At 42.9% G+C, this 24036-nt stretch overlaps 1 protein-coding gene across 1 annotated transcript in view; it reads left to right on the top strand.

The window, feature by feature from the left end:
* The window catches only part of gpc3 (glypican 3), a 114717-nt gene that overhangs the window by 77164 nt on the left and 13517 nt on the right, over positions 1-24036 (top strand). Inside the window, exons 5-7 of the mRNA XM_034121105.1 lie at positions 1055-1180; positions 5987-6098; positions 21119-21305. Coding sequence (XP_033976996.1) covers positions 1055-1180; positions 5987-6098; positions 21119-21305 — 425 coding nt within the window. The remainder of the gene's footprint in view (positions 1-1054; positions 1181-5986; positions 6099-21118; positions 21306-24036) is intronic.

Genomic DNA, 24036 nt, shown 5'->3' with positions numbered 1-24036 from the left:
CCCTGACACTGTGGACAGGCTGATTCCGGTTTCCTCGTGACACTCAGTCTATTGCCTCCCGAGCGTTTTCAACACTCCTGATACAATAACAGGCTTAAGTGAACAGTGTAATAATGCCCAGCGGGGCTGCTGGCCCTGGACGTACAGTGGACAGATTGTTATTATTAGTTTTATTTCACTGCAGGGCAATTATTATAAAACAAAACATGTTCACTTAAATCAGGGAAAAGAAAGGCTTATTCTTCCTTCTGTCAGTCACAGCTGATTACAACCAATACTTTCAGTAACATGAAACCAAAAAACTAAAACACAATCACAAGTCAACAGAACAATCAGCGAAACAGGTTACCTGACATCTTCATACTGTTTAATTATTCATTCTTTTTACATTTCCTTAAACCTAAAGATGTTCATACAGCCCTTATTTGGTCAAAAATGTCCACAGTTAAAGGCAACTACCGAAAATCACATCTGCTTTAGAGTACAAACTGATGCTTGACGTTTCATTTCTTTCTATGTTGCTCACCCTCTGAGTTTAAAACAAATCATTTTTTGTGTATTTTCTGGTAGCTTTCTGTTTTTTTCTTAATGGACAACTAAATAAGTCTGTAATTCAATTCAATCTTTTAGTTGTAACAGCCGTGACTCAATTAACAGTGTGTTTATGTGTACTCGGGATTTGCATTATGCAAAAAATCTCACAGCTTTTTTCTGTAGTGTAAATAGGTTTTGAGTTACTCATATGTGTTGCCCAGCACTTCAACACAGTATTGTAAATATGGCCAAATCAGTTAACTACGAATGAATGTCAATTAGGAAAGGAGACACTTATCCTCTTTTCCTTTCATTCTAAGCAGGGTCTCATTGACTTCCTTTCACTGTTATCAAGTTGAAATCTTTTATCTCTGCTTCCTCTTCTTCTCTTGTGCCTCCCCCCCCGTTCACTGTTAGATACTTTTGATCTTTCTCCCTGCTGAAATGTGAAAGTCATATTCAGATGAACTGATGTTTTATTCTTATATGTGAACATTTCCTTTTTCTTTCCCCACCTCAGGGGGTTCATATACGACTTGAAGGGCTTCAGCTCGTTCTACAGCGGGCTGGGGGAGGCCCTGTGCAGCCGCGAGCCCCCGCCAGCGAACCACTCCCTCTGCTGGAACGGCCAGGAGATGACAGACAGGTAAATCAGTGTCTCGATAGCCTTGATCAACACAGGAGCCCTCTGGATACATCTATTTCAAAAGCACACCCTACCCTCTGCTCAGGTTTATTGCCCTTTCTTGATGATCAGTTTTTCAAATAGTCTGATTTCTTGAATTCCCAACGCTCCAGCAGCATCTCGGAGAGTGTAGGTGATTTGAAGGGTAAGTTTGCTCAGGGCTGATGAGCTCCACATCCCACGAGGGGGCCCCCCGCTCTCCCGCCGATTGTGAGTGTAAATCTTGACTTTGGCTCTATGGGATGTTATTAATGTCAGGCGTGCTGTCACCTTCTCCTCGCTTAGTTAATTGCCGTTCGATCGTTCTCTCCTCATTCATCCAGCATCTCCCGTGCACCCTGCAGAACCTCATTTGGTTTTGCGTAATATTTCACTTCACCCCTGTCCTTTTAGCTCCGCAAATCATCACTTCCTCCTTTCTGTCAGCCAACGATTTCAATTCCACTTAGATAGTCCTAGATATCATCCTTTTTTTCTCTTCTTTATAAAAAATTATGTGTGGAATTGAATCAATGCAGAGGCACACAATTCAGACGAGAAGCGCTGCAGGTTAATGTTTTACCTCTTGTTCCCAAAGAGGACTGAGAATAAATGTTTCCCGAAACTGCTGAAATGGACTCAGGTGGAAAAAGAGTGTGAGAGGAGACGTCAGGTTGGCATCGGGGCAGAGCTATCCTGAGGGGATGATTACAAGCTGGACCAAACAGCGATAGGAAGGTGCAGGGAGGCAGGAAAGGAGACGAAATGACGGAGAGATTACAATGTCTCCAGGCGAGCAATTCTCCGTGTCACCTGCGAGGGCATATGCCTGCGAATTCTCCCGGTGTATATTTTCCCACTATAAGATTTGTTCTGGATCATCTTCCATTATCCTCCCAGATATTACCTTCTCCAGAGCCCAACGTGACGCTCCTTATCGTATTGTCTCGTGCAGATACATTTAGATTGGGTGGGTGGTTGGGGGACGGGGACGGGGGGATAAGCGCTGCAGGGTTGGGGTACTGAATGTTTCTGATACTTGAAGAGTGATCTTTTGAGCTAAATGTGGCGCTTTTTATCTGCCGTGTTTACCATCCCACCTGGAGCCAAGATCAGAGCAGCAACACTTTTCACCACATCAAAGAGCGTCACGCTGATTACTGTGATAACAGATGTGACGCCGCGGCAACTCAAAACATCGAATTTCCATTCCTCTTTTGGATCTAATGACAGTGTAAACTAATGTGTGTGTGATAAGTGATACAAGATTAGATGCTGTGTCAACTGTGAACAATCGATTAAGGGACTGTATGAAAATGAATAGTGGGTAGAGAAGGCTGTATAACAAGAAAGGGTGCTTTAGTTTTTTGGGGACAGCAGGGGACGTTTATTTAATCTTTATAAATTGCTATTTAGTTTTATCATTTCTTTGCAAAAATAATTCAAAGTCATGTTAAACGGTATGACCAAATAGACAGTTTTCATGTTCAGTGGCACATAAAGGGGTCATATGCGAAGGGCACGAGATCTGCCTCTCTGTCAGCGTTTCAATATTAATGTATTTTTCATGAACAATGCATATTGATCAACATCCCAAGTCAAATGCTAATGTCATCATGGGAACATGCTCTCAATGACAATGCTAATATGCTAATTAGGCTCTAAAAAGCTAGGCAAATGCTTAAAACCTGCCTTCTTTCTAAAATCCAGCAGGAGGTGGTGACTCAAGTGGCTTGAAAATAAGTGATGTTGAATGGAAGACTATGAGACATTGAACCCACTTTCGCCCCGGATGTATTGCTTAATTGTAAATTGTGAGTTTATTGTTTTAACTCTAGATTCAAATCTGCAATCTGTCTAATATCCAGCAGGAAATCACTCAACTGGTTTGCACAAAGAAGTCAGATTGTATAGAAAACTATGAGAAAATGAGCCTACTTCTCCCTTGGATTTATTACCTCAGTGAACATTGTAAACTTGAGAATAATTGTTTTAACCCTAGTTTAAAGTATTCTTCAATACAGCATGATGTTCATTTTGTAAATTGTAGCCCTTATTAAGAAGATGGTTAAAAGGCGATAAAGCAGGGTTGGCTTTAGGGCGGGGCCACCTTGTGATTGACAGGCTTTGTCTGATTTGGTTGTTTTCTGTGTTAAGTCATTCACATGTTACCCTTCCACAGTGTTTTCAGTTCATTTTTGATAGCCTAGTAATGTTTTGTTCAGCGTTTTGGTTGCTCCACCCTCTTGAGTAACTTCTTGTTCCAAAATAATAATAAAAAATGGTGCCGGCCACACTCTTGGCCTCAAAACCAGTGGGTGGATCCACAGTGACCACATTAGGTTCTTATTCACATAGTCTATGATGCCGATGTAAACCAGATGTAATGTTTACTATCTTATTTTACGATGTTACTTTTCTAAAGGGGACTTAACGAAAACAACCTAAACACAAAGTACAGATGGAAATGTCATTAGTTTTGAAGGTATTTGGTCAAACAAAAACAAAAGTATTGGACAAAACATAACTTTGAACTGATGGTGGTGTCAGAGAAAAAGTCAGGGGATCACCGAAGAAAGAAAAATACATTGTCTAGGGACCTTGGATATCTGTACCAATCTGTAGCAATCCATCAATAGTTTAAATATTTAGGGCTAGACCAAAGTTCTGCAGAGACAGATATACACCCACATTGCTGTCCTTAGGTCCCTGCCACAAAAGGATAAGAGCAATTTCACTTACACTGGTGGCAGACATTTGAAATCTCGGTAGGGTAAAGTAAACACTATCATCCCTGAGGGGTAATTTGTAGCTCAGCCAGCAGTAATACAATTATCACACAAAAGCACACACATTAAGATACTAAGATTTTATTTGAGGTATACTACTAACCATGTAACAACCATGTAACAATGTTACACTGTCATGTTATTTGCATGTTATTGTAAGGGTATTGTAGTTTGTGGTTTAAAAAAGAAAACATTAATACTCCTGGAGAGTTCTTCCTTTTCTTTTTTTAAAGCAAAAGATAACATTTAGCCGTCCCTCACTAGCCTAATATCTTTCATACAGTCGCTATTTATGATATCATTTAAATTAGATTTTGCTCAGGACGACATTCAGCCTGAAGAAAAACAGTGTATTAACAACCACGCTGTTCACACCCCGCAAACATCTGACCGTGTGTGTGTGTCTGTGAGACTGGAGGTGTGATCCGGTGGTGTGAAAAGCGTCTGCATTATAATGTTCCCCCAACACCTGGAGTCTCCTCTGTTGTTTATTCTGACGTGAGATCTCATTCAGACTGGACCTAACAGCATGGTAATTGGTGTTGGATTAGATTAGGTTATCCCAGCAGCTAACTGATAAGCTAGCAGCAAACATAACACAGAAAGGATCAGATAACAAACTGACAATCGAGACGGTGAAAAGAGTTTAACGGTGATACACACTAAATCATGTCTCAGTCAAATGATCCATCCATGGAGTGAAACACTAACCTGCCTCGGGTGCTTATCTCCTCTCAAAATCTCCCTTCCATAATCCTCCTCTCCAGACCCATATTTCCTCTTTTCCCTCTCCTAATGCATCACACTCCTCTCTCTATTATTAATGTGATGATTAGCGGCTGAGAAGGGGTGAGATCATGGTTAATAAGAAGAATAAATAACTGGGGAAATGTAATTTGAGTTTAATGAAAAGTCTGGCTTCGGGTAGAGCCAAAGACTGATGAGCGGAGATGGCAGGTGAAAGGTGTGTGTGTGTTGGGATATGTGTGTATGCCCGGTGGCGACAGCATAGAGATGAGTATGACCTCATGCTTTGCACACACACTCACACGCTATCTCACTCCTTTTCTTTCTTATGAAAAAATCATTTCCCCCAAGTTATTGCAGCAATATACCGTATGGCATTTATGCTGACATCTGACCTCCCCGGCACTCATATCACTGCGGTGCCCTGGGGGAGGATGTGTGTTTGATTTTGGCTCATCTAAACGCTTGTTTCATGTGCGGGTGAGGTGGGAAGGGGTTAATTCCTGGTACTGCCAAGAGGGAAGAAACACCTGCAGGAAAGTTTAGGTCTCCCCAGCTCCTCCTCCTCCTTGATAACATACACAGGTGTCAACAGAGCCGTGTTTCCTCAGTTACACACAGGGACATGTAAGCACCTGCCCAGAGGCTGCATGAACCTAAATATACCCTCACTGTTGAAACAGGACACAAAGTACATCTCTGCTAATGTCCTCTCATTAACACCAGATATGATTAAAAGCCTCTAATAGCCCAGTTTAATGTGCAGAGATTCAGCCAGACTTTGTAAAATGGTCCTTTGAGGATTCTTTTTTTAACCCTCATGGCAAAAGTTGTAAAACATTTTATATCAACATTAACAGCCTCTCTTTAAAGTCCGATGCTGAAACATTTTGGACCAAAATACTTTCCTTCAAAGAAGTCTCCGCCGCTTTTATTAAAAATCTAAAAAGACACTGAAACATTTCAGATATTATCCCTTGTTTGACTTTATAGACGTAATGTCTTCGGCTAGGAAAAAGTAAGTCCTCCAGATTGGGTTCAGTTACAAATGAACTTTCCAGCTCTGCTCCACTAAACCAAAAATAAAGGGAGAAGCGCTGTCATTCATCCTATCAACACTAGGTGGTGACAAGCGCCTGGTTTGGAGTGATTGAGCATTATGTGTTCCTCTCATCATGCTTACAATGGGTTTTTTAAATCACTGAAACTACTTTAAACAATCAGAAACATAACTCCGAAATCCCTTTTCCAGGTTTTCTGGGCCTGGCTTGAAGAGGTCGCACCCCGGCTCTGAGTCCCGAAGCAACAAACCCCCTGAGCCAATCATCAGCCAGATCATTGACAAACTCAAGCACATCAACCAGGTGAGCTGTGTCCAGGTGTCTCTTCTACACCTTTTTTCATTCATAATTCCTGAGAGTTTTTGTCTTTGACTGTCTCTATTTTATGGTACGTTTTCACACTTAAGTGAGTTTCTTTGTGCCCTCTTCCCTGTGGGGGGTGTAGTGTAGGGTCATTAGTTCTACGATTGATTTCCACGCTGTACGAAAGTGAAAATGTGAAAAGAAGATGCTTTCATGCGACCTTTCGCTCTTATATTAAAAAAAACTCCACTGAGAATCTGTACCCTTCTACAACACCTGGTTCTTTTAAACCGCCCCCCCCTAAACATTTTGGGGATTTGAATTGTCTGAATAGAAGTGATTTTGTGTCCCATCTGCACTGCTTTACAAAATGATTCCACAAAAATCCTACCAAATTGGCAACCGGACAAGGACAAGTCTTCTGAAGGTGATGGGGGTTGTTTTGACGGACAGAGTAACACAGTAAGCCCCAGCTGTCATCAAGGCCAAAGCCCACTTTTTTTTCTTTCGTTGCCATGGAAACCACCTTTTGGAGTGGGCTGGCGGAGCTGCTGGGATGCAGGCTTCACTCAGACTCTGTAGGTAGATGTATCAGCCCACAGATCTGTCTGTACTTCCTGCTTCTTCGTGGTTGCACTTGTAGCTGTCAACATGTCAGATGCTGACCCCCTTCTACCCCCCCCCCCCCCCCCCCCCAACACAGGCAATCTTTCCAACTGTATAGCGTGTGTGCGTTTTTGTCTGCATGTATGTGTTTGAGCTTCTGAGTGCTGCGGGCCTGTCACAGCGGATTACAATCCCTCTCTCCTGTTTAAACAACCTGGGAGATCCGAGGAGCAACAGGGGACTTTCATGCGCTCCCCATCTGACAACCAGAGACCCTCAAGAAAAATACATAGGGTTGTGGTTTGGGACGCTGTCATTTTCCCAATTACTTATGCTGTATTACCTCATGTACACACGTGAGAGGTAATACTTGAACACGAGTGTCGTTTTTTCTCATTACCCACACAATTCATACTATGAGATGTCTGTGGCCTTCTCGTGGATGCATGCTTAAGATCTTGAACCTTGAGGTTGATACCTGGAAATGTCCTGAACAAGGGCCGCATTATATTACTGTTTTTGCATAGGTCTTAGCATCCTTTTGTTTAGGTCAATCATACCAATTGTGTCTTGATTTCTTTATGACATCACTGACAAGTAATCTTTTATTAGAGCCACATTGCTAAAATGAAGTTCCTAAAGGCAAGAAACAAAAGCGGTCAGATAATCCGACATGTTATAAACAAGCATGCCAGATTGTTTTCAAACCATATATTTCCTCCCAACAACAGTAATAATTGACTGCTGACGTTTATTTTCTGTTACCAATTAATTTAGCTAGCCTGTCAATTTTCCTTAAATCAATATGATTGTGTGCGTGTCCTTTGCCCTCCTGACTCTAACCTTCCCATGCCTCAACTTGTTGAGTATAATGTTTGGCATGTTGGCCAAAAACTACGCAAACACAACCCAATGTAGATGTGTGTGTTTATGTGTAATACACTGGAATCACACGCTAATCTTAAAAACACAGGACATGTACAAATACGCACTCTAATGAAATAAGCCTTTCAAAACTTCCTGCTCTGACAGGGACAAACATTTGTACCCGTGTGATTCCGAGCAGAGCCTCTGCACTGCAGACTGTTTACCATGGGGATCAGGTTCCTGATGGGCTTTTGATGAGATTCTGCAAGAAAATGCAGTTTGGGGAAATGACCGGGCTTATTGTGTTACAGATATTCAGACAATCCCTTAGAAACATGCACCCTCTCTGGGCATGTGTGTGTTCAGATGCTCTCAGTAACCTAACACTCGCCTCTCATTGGCTCCCAGGTCCCACTGATGACATGGTGTACATGTGGACATCCATGTGGGTTTGATTCTGTTTACATGATATTTATGCAGATCGACTATTCACATGGGAGCTTTTAATCCCGTATCTGATGACCGTACAACGGAGTCAAGCACATTTCTGCTTAAACTCCAACTTCCCGTTAGATCTCCACATCAATGGGCTGGATTAACATCTGACTGCGCTTGATTGCATATTTAATTTGCAGTAAAACTGTTTTTGGACTCACAGGCATTTGTGCAGGAATCCGATTACACAAATATTTGTACTTCAAATCATCACTATGCGAGGGATACACAAAATAACAGGAACGCCTTGCTACATGATGCAATATAATACAATAGTCTTGCAATACTCCCCTTGTCAAGATAGCAATATTATTAATGTTCTCTTGTGCCTGAGAAAGCTCACTCAACTCTGTGGTCACTTTTGAGGTTTTTTATTTAGGGTGTTTATGTATCAATTTCCATTTGTATTGTAAGCTTTTCCTGTTATTTTTCCCATCATTTAGATATTGAAATGTTCAAACGTGGAAAAAATGTGTTGTTCCCTGCTAAAGTAAGCATGACACACCAGTGTACAGACAGTGAGGCTATACTCACAGTGGTGCTCTGAGCTAAATGCTAACATACTGATGTAAAGCAAAGGATAATGCATGGTTTTAGTGTAAGCTTGCAAACATTTTATAATATTACTAAACTCAAAGTACAGCTGATGGTCATGAACAAAAGAATACTGGACTATAACTTGAAATGTTGAGCTATTGATACAAATGTTAATAGAAGTTATTAGAATCTATTCACAAGAAGACCATGAATGCACATAATCTGTATTTCTTTACAACATTCTGAGTCGTTCCAAATAGATGGTATTGAGATATTTGACTAGATCAGTACATATTTGAACCGGCTGGTGACACTATTGGCTCCCATATTGTACACTTAATAAGTCTAATGTGAAAGAACAACACACAATACATGTTTTTATTCAATGAAAAAGATATGAAATGTTATTTGACCAAGTATTAGATGTACTTAACATGTTTCCACACAGAATACCAATCGAACAATGCAACTGACATCAATTTGCAAATAAGTATAAATGTATAGAGAAAAGGATATAGAAATCAATTGAGAAGGATAAGTTAAGAAATAAGATAAGTTAAGAAATAAGATAAGTGAAGTGCATTACTATTAGTGGGCACATAATCCAAATAAAACACAGATTTTAATATTGATAAAAAAAACTAAAATGTAATTTGTTATAAAAGATCGGGTGAACTATGAACACTTTTAAATAAAACATTTTATTGAAAGAACATTTATATAATACTTATTGAAGTGTAAAGCCTTTTCAACCAATATACATATTTGATATCATGATCATTTAAATGAATTCATCTGAAAACTCATTAACCTCTAGCAGAGTGGCACAGAAGAATCCCTGCACTTGAATACATCTAGGAATTAGCAAATCATTCATTTATCCTCAGGCGACCACGAATCTCTTCCCCAAATGTCAAAGCAATCCATCTAACCCTGGTTAAGGAATCAAATAGGTAAAACCAACCGACTGACATACAGACCCACGACGATATAGAGTGACAAAAAACACATCTGCCAGTAGTGAATGCATGATTTCAGAGTCAGACAACTTTATAATCCTGCTGTGTTTCACAAGGCTTGCTGCTCTGTTGTAAACAACCTCTGAAGGCACTGGAGAAAGTGATGTTGTTGAGTTAAAAGCACTTTTACAAGGTCTCCGCCTCCCCGCCAGTTGAAAGACCACCAGCTCTGGATGTTGCTGGGCTAAAAGCAAATGGACTCATTAACCATCTCATACGAGCGACTCACAGATGATTACTTTCATCCGCCCTGTTTATATGCGGAGTGTATGAGGCCAACAATGAGATAGTGTGTGTAATGTTCCTGGAAGTCAACCAGGAGACTGCCATGCTGATTTAAAGTGCAGTATTTCAGTCTCGTGATGTCGTCTGTTCGAGCTCGGTGTACAGTATGTTCACAGCTGCAGACTGAAGAATGTGTACATTATTGTCCTTTTATATATTCAGCTCCACATTCAGGACATGGGTCACTCACATTCTGTTCTTTACAAGTCCTCTACAACTCTTTTATCCTGCGCACGTTTTCCATTTGAATGAGCTCTTGGCTCAAGCAGTGAGCACAATCAATGGTTCTTCCAGCTTGTTCTGACCCACTTTTCTAACCGCGGATCAGTCTCAGCCCAGAGACTATGTCATAAAATATAGGGGCCACTTTCCCTAACAGTGAGGGCAACATGGGACCCCTCCAAAGAATCCACTTCCTTCCAACTTTAATCCCCCTGATGTTTCATTCCTGCACTCCTAAGTGCTCCGTGACGATGGCCCTGTGAAATGCAAGTATGCAGCGGAAATGTGTCATTTCTCACGTTGTCAGTGTTGATCGGAGAATCTGCAGAAACAGAGACAGTCTGGCATGGAGAACCCTTGCCTTTGTGCCTCTGTGAGGTTAAACTAAACAGTGAAAAGAAAAAAATATGTCGGAGCCGGTCGCCTGAGCTTTATAAAACAACGCTTTCTCACGCCTATAGCAGCTGATGTCATAACTGAAACATGGCCAAGTTTTAAAGTGAACTGTGCACTGTAAATGGATGAAGAGAAATGACTTTCTCCGTCGGTTATTGCTCCTCGACTTGGAATCTTTAAACAGCGCTGGACTGCGAGGAGCCGGGGACTTTTCTGTGACTGCTTACACTGTGTAGCACATTCCTGTGTGAGGTGCTGTCTGCACCCTTTGCCCTGTATATACATTATGCTAAACAGAGATCCTCAGTACCTAGTTACATCAAATAAACATAATTGTTACTTAGAAAAATATCTAATTAAGTTGCTCTTACTAGTCAAAATATTGGTGATTACAAAGGGATTACATCCTGCTTTTCTAATCAAATAAATCTTAATTCAAGTTGTATGAAATAACTTTAAGAGAAAGCCTGAAACGCCTCCATTACATTTTAAAAGTGACATTGCCGTTAAAGCTTTACGAGCTTTTATCAGCTGTGACGTAAAGTCTACGATGTTTCTGGGATGACAGCTCTCACTGTTTTCTTAATGAGAACATCACTTTAAATGGTACGTTCGGTAAAGATCTGACCGAGTGAGTTCCTTTCTCAGAGACACATGTGGAGGCGGCGCTCCTAAATTAGAACATATTATTTTGATGATGTGTTCTTGTTCTGAGGAGATGAGTTTTGTTTTTCTGAACATCTGTTTAACTTCCCAGAGTATCGGGTTTCTCCTCCGAACGACTAATCTCACAGGAGATGCTTGAGCTAGTGGCAAAATAGAGCAATTATGTGATTGCTCTTTGATTACAGAGCGTTTCCCACTCATTTGTCAGATGAGTTTGCCGTTTGGAGGGTCAGACCTCCTGGGATTATTCTGACAGCCTTTTCTTGGCTACATGACACTCTTTGGAGAGATACATTTGGAAAACCACGCAAATGAAGACATTTTTGTTGAAGATTTGTATTAATCCCTCCCGGCAAAACACAATTATGTAATGTTTCACTGATAAAATTGCTCTGTCATTTAAAGAATCACAATCATCTTCCGTTTTGGTGCCAAAGCATTTATTTTGCACCTTTTCCCATGTTTTAGCCTTTCCTTCCATCAGTCTTTATCTCTCCCTGTTCCTCTGCCTTTCTTTCCATCTCCCCAGCTGTGCTGAGTTGTGTGTGACAGACTCCAGCCCTGTCGTCCTCCCCTCCCCCCCCCCCTCCTCTCCTAAACCCCCTAGATCCCCCTCTCCTCTCCCTCCAGCTTCCCAGTCTAATTGAAGCCAGAACCTGGGAAAATCCTGCAGGTAGGACAGGAATCCAGGGTGGAAAATAAACCAGATCCCGAGCGCCACAAATTCCATCACGCAGTCTCACTTCCTCCGAGGCAGCAGAGCCTGGGCAGCGTGTGCTCGACACCTCGTGCATGCCCATACAGAACACACTCTTTAATATATAACTCACACACACACTTAGGCTGGGACAGTTTTTACTGTGCAGCCGTTAATCTTATACACACGTAGTTAGGAATACATGTATGACTGGAGCAGATACATTTCCAGCTCATATGCAGTGGTGACACATACAAGTGGCTATGAAACAAAACACTTCAAATAGTCTTTGAAATGTATGATTAAACGCTGCGTCGTGCGTATTGTAATTACAGCAGATATAAAATGTTAGCCTCATCATGATGGTGGCCTTTTTTCCTACAGGGTGTGCTTACTATCAGCCTAATAGACACCATGGGTGTCAGACTAGGCCTGCTGTTTTGTAAACGTACACTCGCTAACCTGGCCATTATGTTTGCTCCAGTCAAAGAGTCTGACTTCTGTTTGATGTTATTTACTGAGGGTTTTTGAAGCGTTATTTAATATACCCCCTCAGGGCCTTCGTCCTCTCGCCTTCCTAGTTTTTATGTGCGTGCAGTACGACTGCCCTGGAAGCAGAGGAGGAAGGAGAGCTGTTATGCCGCTATATTTGTGTGCGGGGATAAGCCATGAGGGTTCTTTAAATGAAGTGTGACACCTGGTGTAAACCTCGGAGGGGCTGCGGGGCGTTTGTGTGCGTCTCCCTGTCAGAGCACCACACACGCATGTTATCCTCTCGCTTTCCGGAGACTTCTGACTTCACGGTAAGTTTAGCATTTGGGGAGTTATGGGGAGTTATGGTTACTTAACTTTAGGAATCCATCTATCTGATATCCCCCCCTCTACCTCTCCCACCCTGGCTTCTCCCCTGCTGGCTGGGAGGTCAGAGGGCCTTTTCCCTCCCAATTAGTCTGCCTCCTAATGAGGCCCAACCATCGCTTCTCCCACTGCCACCCATTCCTCCGTACCTCCATACCTCCACCTCTCCCTCCCTCCCTCCCTGTCCCCTTCTTCTCCCCCACCACCATCAGCCCTGAGGCCTAAGCCGGGGTCGTTCTCCCCCTCCCCCCACTCTGCCTCCTTCTTTGCTCCCACACCACTACCACCCCACTGGGTGTAATTATCACGCAGCCGGCTTATAAAAACCCTGCTGCACATGCCAGGCACCCGGCTCGCTAACCAGGAACCACAACACACACACACACGCACACGCGCACGCGCACGCGCACACACACACACACACACACACACACACACACACACACACACACACACACACACACACACACACACACACACACACACACACACACACACACACACACACACACACACACACGTTTTGTGGAGCTGTCAGGGAGCTGAGACATGAACAGCTGAGTCTTCCTGCTGCGGTCTCTGATCTGATCCGCACATCCTGGACTTGTTGTCACTGGGCACAGTCACGTGTTCGGATCCCCCCCCCCCCTGAAAGAGGTCAGGGGTCACACTTCCTGTTTCCTGTCTCTGCTAGGTCATCAGAGGGTCTCCCTGTGAGGGTCAGAGACCTCCTCTGTTCCTCCTCTGCCTTTTGTTTGAGGCAGCGGTGCTCTGGGGGGCACAGAGGAGTTGAGGCTCCTCTCTGGACCTGTCAAAGTGTTAGCGCTCGCTGACTTTATCATTCCCTCACATGCTCCCATCTTTTCATCTTTCTAGAAACTCATACCTTGACAGTATGGGGTGGTTCCTCTGATCCTACATTGCTATTTTCCATCACTCTCTAGCCATTTCTCTCTGGGTTTCTTTAAGCTACATGCTTATGCTAACCAGAATAGCTTCTTGTAGCTCCACAGCCCACTGAACCACTCCACCTTTTATTATATTAAACGTTTACCCAACCTCATGTCTGTTGGCTCCCACTAGGTGTGATCAAAGGACGCACAGCCACAGTCTACTAATGTCGAAAACGGTAGGGTCTCTGAGCAACACATGACTCTGGGAACCACGGCGATAACGTGTAAAGCAGACGAGCAGCAGACAAAAAGAGATTGTCTGAGAGGCGTAATCTGATTTAGCAACCAGTGGCCTGTGCAGGAACGTGATGTTTTAAACTATTAAACCCCATGCAGACAATCGGGCACATTCACAGACATAAGTCAAGATTTTCATTTGGTTAGCTTCAAATAAGATTGAAAATTGTTGTCATACCAGATATATTTAAGCGGGACTTAACCCTGTGTGTGCAGGCCATGCCTTGAACTGAGGACGTCTGGAAAAACAAGGAATGGTTTATTCTTACAAAAGATGAACTGGCAAACATTTTGGTAATCTTCGATCTTAAGTATATGTCAAAGGTTTTAGAGTTTTTATTAGCTTTTCAAAGATGATCCACCAGAAGTCCTTGCCAACAAAGTATAAACATTCATCCAGGTTTCGGTCCAAACTAGAGAGATCTGGAAATAGCCTTATAGGCTTAGTCAGTAAGGTGGAGTGGACACACGCCCAGTTTTACACTCGACTGGAGAGCTCTTTTCCCCCTCTCTCTCGGTTTTCTGTTCCAACTGGAATTAACATCAGGAAATTAATCTTGTCTGCATTAACTGTCTGAGGCTGGGCTCCCGTTGCGTGACATACTTGACCGCGGGGAGATAGAGGAAGAGAAATAAAGTAACAGAGAGAAGAATGGGAGAGCATAGGTCTCCCCTTTTACTTTTCGGATTCAATCAAAGTTGAGTAATGAGAGTGGGTGGGACTGTGTCGTCCTGTCGGCGTGCTAAGGAGCTTTCCATGACTCACCGTGTGGAAAGAGCCTCCTGTCATTCCTCCGTCTGTCCGCCGTTCTCCCACGGTGTCCCTCATTCATTCTCCTGCGTCTCCTGTCCAAACAGCACGTCTGCTAACTTGATACATGCACAGCAGTTCAGTATACATGTGGGGATTAGGGGAAAGGAAAGTCCATTTCCTTCATTTATCACGAAAGAATCGTCTGTGTTGAAAAGGCATGTGTTGGATATGTCTAACACAGTGACCTGGGGAACGGCTCTTACACTGATTCAAAAATATACAGTCTGCTGTACAGTTTTTTTGGCTTTAATGGAGCTTTCAGATAAATATCAGAAGATTAAAGCCACAGGGTAAAATGCAGCAGTTCATTAAGTATATTTATAGTATGCTGTCACATGATAAAAGACGACTTCTCTAACTTTAGAACTGGATTCTCTGTTACCTTAACAAATTAAAGGATAACTTCAGTTTATTACAATTCAGGTCTTATTTTCTTAATTTTGGCCACATATTTTATTGGGCATGATAAGATTGTAGTCACCAAGCTGAACAGCTGCTTTCCACAAGAACTATGAGAGCGGTGAGAGTGAACTAGAGAAGTAAAGGTGAGGGTAATAAAACCAAAATCAAATAGCTGAATGAAATACCAGTATTTATGCACAACTTCAATTTGTGCTCCAAAAAACTGCAAACACCAAAGATTTGGCAGAACATTTTTTTTTTGGTTTTGGTGGAGAACTGTGAATCCTTAAAAGCCAAATGTGAAAACGTGCAATTAATAGTCAATAAGTTACATAAAGGAAGCATGTAACTTCAAAGTCCTCTGAAGCATCTGCTCTGCTGAAGAGACAAAAAATGGCGGCAGATTCAACTATTCTACTCTTCACTCCACAAGGATCGGATGCAACCTTACATATTAATACATTAAACAAACTGAATAAAAGTATCTTCACATTGAGTTTTGTACATTGTTTTTCAATTATGTCATCTCGGGGCGCCCTTTTCTTCTGCAATTGTATTATGGTTTTTGACTGGAGAATTGCTCCACCTCCTGCTTATCACAATGAAACAACTCTAAATAATACTCCTAATGACTGCATACAGACTGTGTATTGAAACACACATTTATTCGCATTGTTATCTTTTCATTTCTTGCCAATTTTCTTAAGACTCACATTAAACTTGTAGTACATTTTGAATGGGAACCTTGCAAGTAAAAGTTCTGATAACTTCCTGTGGGTTTGTCACTGAATATGAACCATATTACACTCAACATCATGCATATCACATTACACTTGGACCAGTTGTTCATATGTAAAATGTGTATAAAAAGACAGAATACTATGATTAAAAACCCAAAACGTCTTGTCAGTTTTCATCACTATTAACCAAAAAAAGAGTGTGTGATGATCAGCTCCGAGCAATTGTAGTTTGAGGGGGGCTTTCTCTATGAACATATTGCAAGAAGTGCTCTGTTTGGGATCCTAAGCCTGTAGTTGTGTAGATTAGATTTGTAGACAAGATGTGTTGAGGCATTGATAGAAAAATTCACAGCAGCAGATTCCGTCTGGGCCGAGTCATGGGCGTCTTGTCCAGACAAGTCCTGTGCTCGAGTGGAGGACATAACACAGGGCCTGATCCCAATCACACACACTGACAAGAAGACCCTTTTCTCTTCTGTCTTCATTACTCATCCTCTCCCTCTTCCCAACATCACTCATTCACTTCAGCAGTTATGACGTTAATACTACATTATTTGTCTTTGTCCTTTTTCATGTGATTTTTAGGTCAAACTTAAACCAGGATCTTGGTTCCAGCTCCTCTTAAAGACCACAGCTGATGGTCAAGGAGCGCAGGTTGATTTTTTTATCGGCGTGGGTCAACCAGTGGCCGGGCCCGGGTGCAGCTGTTGTGTGGAACAGTGACCCTGTGTGGAGTTCATGTCATGTGTGGGAGGCAGCGACAGACTTGCGGTTTCTGTGTCTCTGTCTGGGCTGGCCTGCATTGAGCAATTGGCCACATGTTTGGGCTTTGTATGCAGCTTTTCAGCCTGTGTTTCCTTAGTGTGACTTGCGCTTTTGTGTTCAAGGGATGTGAACTCTGTGTCCTGCGGGATGCCTATTGCCGTCCTGATTACATGTTCTTTATGTCTGAAGTGACTGGACCCGATGCAATTCTGGAAAACAGAACAGAACAGAAGAGAGAAGGGAAGAGCAAGAGCGCCCGATTTCCTCTCCTAATGCGAAACATACTGCACATTTCTCCCCAAAAATGTGTCTTTTATTTGTTTCCTCCCTGCTTCCTTTTGCTTGGGTTTAGTTTTTTTTTTAATTGCAGAAGATTCCAGCCCGAAGCAACTTGAGGTTTCTCCCTCTTGTGGTAAATCTGGAGGCTCTTGCCGGATCACGCTGCGGCTCAGCCATGCCAAAAGCGCAGCATCACTTTCGACACAAACATACATCCCACCCCTCCCCGCCACCGCAGCCGTGGCAGAGGCAGTCAGTCGGTGGGCAGAAGCCACAGCGCTGTGCCACAGAGGCTCGGAGGGAGGCCCTGCCCCCCCCCCCCCCCCCCCCCCATGTGAAGCAGGGCACGGCTTGCTGCTATGGCTCATTGAGACCACGACTATGATTACACAGCCAAGTTCTTCCCCAAAAACGTTTTTTTGTGTTATTTTTCATCTGCTGATCATCTGCTGTTATTTATAGCTTGTGTGTTCTTGATCCTACTTCCTTCACATGTGCGTCTGGAACTGGATTTTGTATCCAAAATGTAAAACTCTCAGATCCTGTTGTGTTTTTTGGATCTAGCCCTGGCAGTGTTGATCTGTTGGTCGGTCATTGCATTTAGCTTCAGACTGAAATATCTCAGCAGCTATCACATGGATTGCCATGAAATTTGGTACAGCCATTTGTGTTGCCCTCAGAATAAATTACATAAACGTTGGCTATCCAGAGACTTTTGTAGCTCCATCATCAGGTCATCATTTGAATTCGTCCAATGATTTCCATCATAACCAAATATCTCAAAACAAACCACCTTTACCAAAAACACTTATTGGGTTTGCTAAAATGCTAACTTAAGATGCTAATCACTAAAACATTAAACCTACTAAACACAAGCATGTTAGCATTGGCATTGTGAGCATGTTAGCATGCTGATTTCAGCCTCACAGAGGTGCTAGCATGGATGTAGAGTTGTGTTTTCCAACATCAGTATACAGTGAGTCAGAGGACAGCATGTCTGTTTATGTGTTGAAGGGAGTCGCTGTGTTTGCTGGTAGGTGGTGGCTTACACATGGCAGTGTTCACACACCGAGCTCTAAACAGGGACGCAACAGTTGCTCTCAGTGTTTTCCCCCTTACTCCTCATACCTTTTTTTAGGTTTTGTTCTAAAATACCCTGAACCACATCTTTCTTTCCCTGCTTTACAAGTGTTTGTGTGCCCTTTTAATTGGTTTGCAAGGCGCCCCTCCCCTTACCAAAGTCCAACTGAGTTGCCAGGATACAGACCACCAGAAGGAATTTCAAGACCTCAGTAAATCTATGAAGGACTCCGGCAAACGCAGGCAAACATGGTTCTTTCTGTAACAAAACAACAGAGTACATTAAACCACCATTCATCCCGTGGAGGGTTTGTACATGGGACGTGTTTTAATGCGACACCTGAGGCCTCCGCTCTGTCAACTGGTGGCGCTTTGCTCTGCGGCCTCAAACAGAAGTCAAAATGTTCCTACGGATCAACCGTCCTGTCTGAGTCTTACTGTTTGTCCATCCCTCGTTCTAAGTGACCTGGCTTTTAGAAAATGTTGTGGTCATCGTGCGTGTATGGCCTCAATGTTGAGAAATGAATGGAGGTTTGTTGCATGGCAGCCATGCTGGGAACAAGGTGATGTTTGTTTCCTCTCCAAACTTTGGAGTTTATGTCACTTCGACCGGATCGACTGGTTTGTTTATGCGGGCGAGGGACACAGGGTTGTTTAACTGTTTGAAGTGACGTAATTCTGTGATTAACTCTGTTTCGTTTTCATACCTCCGCTCTCCGTCTCGCACAAACACACAGGCAGACGTTGCAGCTGACTTGAGACGAGGCCCATATGAAGTCAATTTTCTCCCGTAGCCAGCCAAAACAAGTAAAAACAACAACAAAAAATGCATGCTGACTTATGCAGATAGGAAGGAAATCAATAAAAAAACAACGGAGGAGGGAGGGCGGTTAGATGAAAGGAAGCTTGGAGGGCAGGCGGGTGGAATTTAGCACATCTGTTACCTTGGCAGGGCTCTCAATCATGTGCGATGTTGTGGAGCCTGAAAGATGGTCAGAGAGCGGCCATGTAGGTTGTCTCCGAGCTGGCTCACGTGTTTCTCACCCGTGGATACAAGACAGGATCCTTTTTTTCTGGTACGCAACAAGAAGTATGCGAAAGTTGTGTTTTAAGTTCCCTTTTCTTCAGAGTTTTAGTCATTGGGTTTATAAAGTTTTCTTCTTCCACTCCTTTTACATTTGGTCAAAAGGAATTCAGAGATTTTTTTATGATATTGCTTTACAGCTCTTGGACATTTCTTTATTATTTATGAGTTGATTAGTTTACCGCAGTTCTCAATAAACACTTCTGGTTTGTTTTGCACAAACAAATTATGAGCTTCTGTAATCCGCGTGGGAAAAATATCTGAGTTGAACAACATCTGCTTTTACAGCCCCGAGGCCAAAGTGGAATAAAATGTAGTTGCTAATAATTTCAGATTTGTTTGTTTAAGAGCGTGACTTGCCTGTTGTCTTAGCCCTCTTTATAATAATATCAGAGTTTAATCTGTGGGTTGATTTACATTTTTCCCTTTTGTATTTGTCTTGTTTGCTTCTATATTGGCCAGGTCTTACTTGAGAAAGATGTTTCTACACCATCATACTATGTGCAATATGTGCTATATGTGCAATATATACATTATATACATATGCCATTAATAACTGTGTAATATATACCTGGCTGCTAAATCCTAAGAACTGTTACAGGATTTGTATTTTGGAAAGTATTTTTCTTTTACTTTTATTTTTTATATTATATTTTTTATTATAACTTAGTACTTTTTTCTTAACATAGGTAACATTAAGCTGTCTGTGGCTCTTTCCTGCTGTAATGATGCAAATTTCCCCTCTGTGGGACTAATAAAGGTATTCTGATTCTGATTCTGATTCTAATTGAACCTAGTCAAGAGAATAAAATAAGTCGGAATATTACAAAAATGTACATTTTTTTTTTTTTACATCATAACATATACATTCACAAGACCAGGAAAACATTAAAGAGGCCCTTTTGTGCTTTTTGGTTTTTTGTCCCTTCCCTGTAGTGTGTTGTATATGCATGTAAATGGTCTGCAAAATCCCTGTGTTTCTCTCCCACACACTCCCCCCCCCCCCCCTTGCCTGAAAAGCCTTCATTGGACACCTTTGTTCACTTCTGTAACATAGTGACATCACTATGTAACACTCACGCTTGTATTAGCTAGTGCTCCAACACACGTGTACGTGATAGGCTAAGGGGCGGGACATCTCTAAGTGTTTGACCTATCACAACAGACTCGACCAGCTAACCAATCAGAGCAGACTGGGCTCTGGTTTCAGACAGAGGGTGAAAAGAGGTGCTGCAGCACAGGCAGTATGAGGAACATAAAGAGCTTTTTGAACATTAGAGCATGGAGACATGTCACAGTAGAGGAACACAATACAAATATGAACCTGAAAATGAGCAGAAAGTGCCGCCTTAAGTAAATGTGGGTAGATTAGAACAAACATTTTTGGATTATTTCTCTAGAAATCAGAAATAAAGATTATTCTGCAGCATTTTTTAACATCTTTTCAAGGGAGTTTTGTGATTCAAGAACAGCAGACCCATCTCAAACGAGGTTACAAAATAAAGAGCTTTCAACTAAATCAATGTGTAGCAGCCAATGTTGTTTAATCATGGGTTGGGTCGGATCTTTTAATACTTCCAGGTCTAGATGTGACCTGGGCACAATACTGTTTGCCAGTAACAACACAATTGCACCAGTCTGCTTGGCCCACTAGGTTCTTTTCCTACCAGTAAATTACATGGGGAGACAGCCACAAACCTTTGAATGAATCACGTTTGGACAGAAATAACAAAACTGGCACCGATAACAAAACTGTTTTCCTGCCTGGTGATATAATTAGCGTTCGTCAAATACCAACGCTTTCAGATCTCACCGAGATTTTGTCAGGAATTCCCCTCATGCTGTTCTAACCACACGGTACATGCTCGGATCAAGAGACACCCCTTATTTATTTTAACGGCATTGTTAAACCATTAATGCACCGGCACATTCCGGCCACAGAATGATTCATGACGTTTGTGAGGGCGGGGTGCTTTTTAACCTCATTACCTTTAAACCTCTTCCTGTTTGTCCCACAGCTGCTGCGGCTGGTGACGGTATCCGAGAAGCGCTGGAGAGCCCGGTCGCGGGTTAGTGGAGGGGACGGGTGGAACGACGAGGGGGAAGAGGGATTCGAGAGCGGTGACTGTGACGATGAAGACGAGTGCACCGGGGTGTCAGGCCTGGGGCCGCCTCCGAGACGCAAGCGGTTACGCATCTTTGCAGGTTAGAGCCAAACTGTATCTGAAAATGGACTTTAACTGCAACTTTAGTGCTTTCAAATGAGCTGCTGCATCCACATAAATAACCTTAAATTGCATTTATGAGACTGTGCTTAAATCTTGGGCCCAAGCTATTAAGTTATTACGCCTGCTAACCAAATTGGAGCTATTTATTTGTAAACCCTGTAAGTGCATGAGTAGCTGCAGTGAGACAGAGAGAGTGGGCACAGCAGAGAGGTGTTTACACGACTACTGTACATGTTGACACCCCTGTGACACTATGCGGCACAAGACGTGAGACTTCCTCAGGTAGCCGCCTCACTTCGACCTCCTGACCTCCCCGCCGTAAATCCCCTGGAAACGTCAGACGCGTTCTCCCAAAGCCAAACAAAGAACAAATGAAGCTACAAAGCGTTGAGAGAAGAGAAACCAAACAGAAGAAGAGGGAGAAAACAGCAACGGGAGCAGGAACAAGGGGGTTTCGATACACCGACACAAAGCCGGCGCAGCTGAGCAAACACGGCAGAGGGAGTAGTCCTCATGTCTGGGATGTTGTGGCAGAGATTTGGGTTTGCCGGGCAGGGAGAGAGAGCAGGAACCCGGGGGTTAGCGCAGGAATCCTGCAGAGGCCATCGCTTCCAGCAGGCCGGGCCGTGAGAGTCTGATGCCGTCTCTTACACGCTCCTGTTAGCCCGACTCGTTACTCTGATACAGAGTCATTACACTGTCTTAAGGTTGACACAGCGAAATGAAAGCACCCTTTAAAGTCCATCTTCAGTGTGTGTGTGAGGCACATATCTGCCTGTTTGTACATGAGCCAGTAATGTTTGCAGACCTTGGAGAGTCCCCCGCTGATTGGCAGATACACAGATAGCCGCTGATAGCCTGTGATGACCCAGAAAAACGCTGACCTAGCATGGCCGCTCAGCCCATTTTGGTCAAACAGGGGACCAGGGGGGTTCAAAGGTCAACCCGCAGAGCATGAGGCCTAATGGGCCGCCTGTCTGTGCTCTGCTGCTCCGAGATGGACGAGGCAGATCTGGTTTCACAAAGCCTGGAGTGGAGCGACACACATACACACAAGAGGCGTGGGGGGGGGGTAAGGTGCAGACAGGACAGAAGCAGGGTGGAGACCCCCCCCACGCACACACACTGCCATGCTGTCCACCTGCCGAGCGCACAGAGGATGTTTCCTAAACGTGTGTAATGATTGATCTGCCCTCGCTCATTCTCTACAGATTCCATAACCTCCTGATCACTAATGCTGCTCAACCACAACACACACACACACACACACACACACACACACACACACACACACACACACACACACACACACACACACACACACACACACACACACACACACACACACACCACACACACACACACACACTTCCCATCCTGACCAATCAAACCCCACGCTGCACATTCCCCAGAGCATTCCAGGCCATGGGAGCTATTCCAGGACAGGGACCCCCCCCCCCCCCCCCCCCCCCCCTCACCCATACACCACCCCCACCAGAGCCAGACTTACTGACAGGCACTGGACTGGTTACAGCTCTCACCCCAGACAGATCTCACTCACTGACCTCTCTGCTGTAAGTTCATTTAATTGGTCAATCCAATCAAGTCACATGAATAAAATATAAAACAAGTTGATACGCTTTAATTACCAAATAATTCATAATAAATACCAAAGGCTGCAGCTGTTTAATTTAATTGGTGGGATATGTAGTATTCCTTCACACCAGCTATAATCAATTACAGCCTCACAGATGTGATAGGGGGAAATAAACACTGTTAAGACATGGTCAGGTGATTTCATTATTGGTTGTTAGTTTCTTATATACGCGCTTTGTTAAAGGAATAATTCACCCACAAAATTATTATTTGTATTTCTTGCAATACAAACAAAAAACTGAGAAAATTCTTGATGAATTGAAGTAAATGGGGGCTGCGCTTAACAACAGCGAGACCAAATCAAAACATCCGTTTACAACTCTCACAAGACCCCTTCCACTCCTAACTGTGACAGTCCAGATGCCTGCTTTAGCTTGAAGAAAAAAAGTGTGTTTTAAATAGTAAGGGTTAGTGAAAATCCTTGCATTTCGTCGTAGGGACGCAATGAGCTGACTGACAATATGAGAAAGGTTTTGTGTTTTCACAGTGTCAACTATCATGTATTTCATAAGGTAACGCTTAGGTGACAGTAACACAAGTAGTAAAGACTCAAACAGTCATCTGAGTCCGCAATGTTATCTGCTTTTAGCATCAACATTCCTCTCAATTAGACAAGGGATTTTTAAATGTTTCAAAAGTCACATGGGTCCACTTTTTACTCCGCCTTTGGATGCATTATAGCACACATTTTCTGGAGACTAAATTTGTTTTTTTAATTAAAGAGGCCCTATTGTGCTAATTTTCATTTTGTGCCTTTACTGTGACATGTTTACAAGCTCTAATGTTAAAAAAAGATCATATTTTTCTGCAGCGCCAGTGCCAAATCTGCTCTGATTGGTTAGCTGGCTGGCTCTGTTGTGATTGATCAAACCCTTAGAAATGCCCGCCCCTTGGCCTATAACAATGTTGGAGCGCTAGCCAATAGAAAGCACGAGTGTTACATAGTGATGTCACTATAATACTTAAGAAAAGCCTTTGCAGACCATCTACATGCACAAAAACCTATACAACACACTACAGGAATGAGAACCCCCAAAAAGCACAATAGGACC

This window comes from Trematomus bernacchii, unplaced genomic scaffold (genome assembly GCF_902827165.1).
Source record: "Trematomus bernacchii unplaced genomic scaffold, fTreBer1.1, whole genome shotgun sequence".
Classification (NCBI taxonomy): domain Eukaryota; kingdom Metazoa; phylum Chordata; class Actinopteri; order Perciformes; family Nototheniidae; genus Trematomus; species Trematomus bernacchii.
Note: the sequence above shows the minus strand (reverse complement) of the source record. Positions and strands in the feature narration are given on the sequence as shown.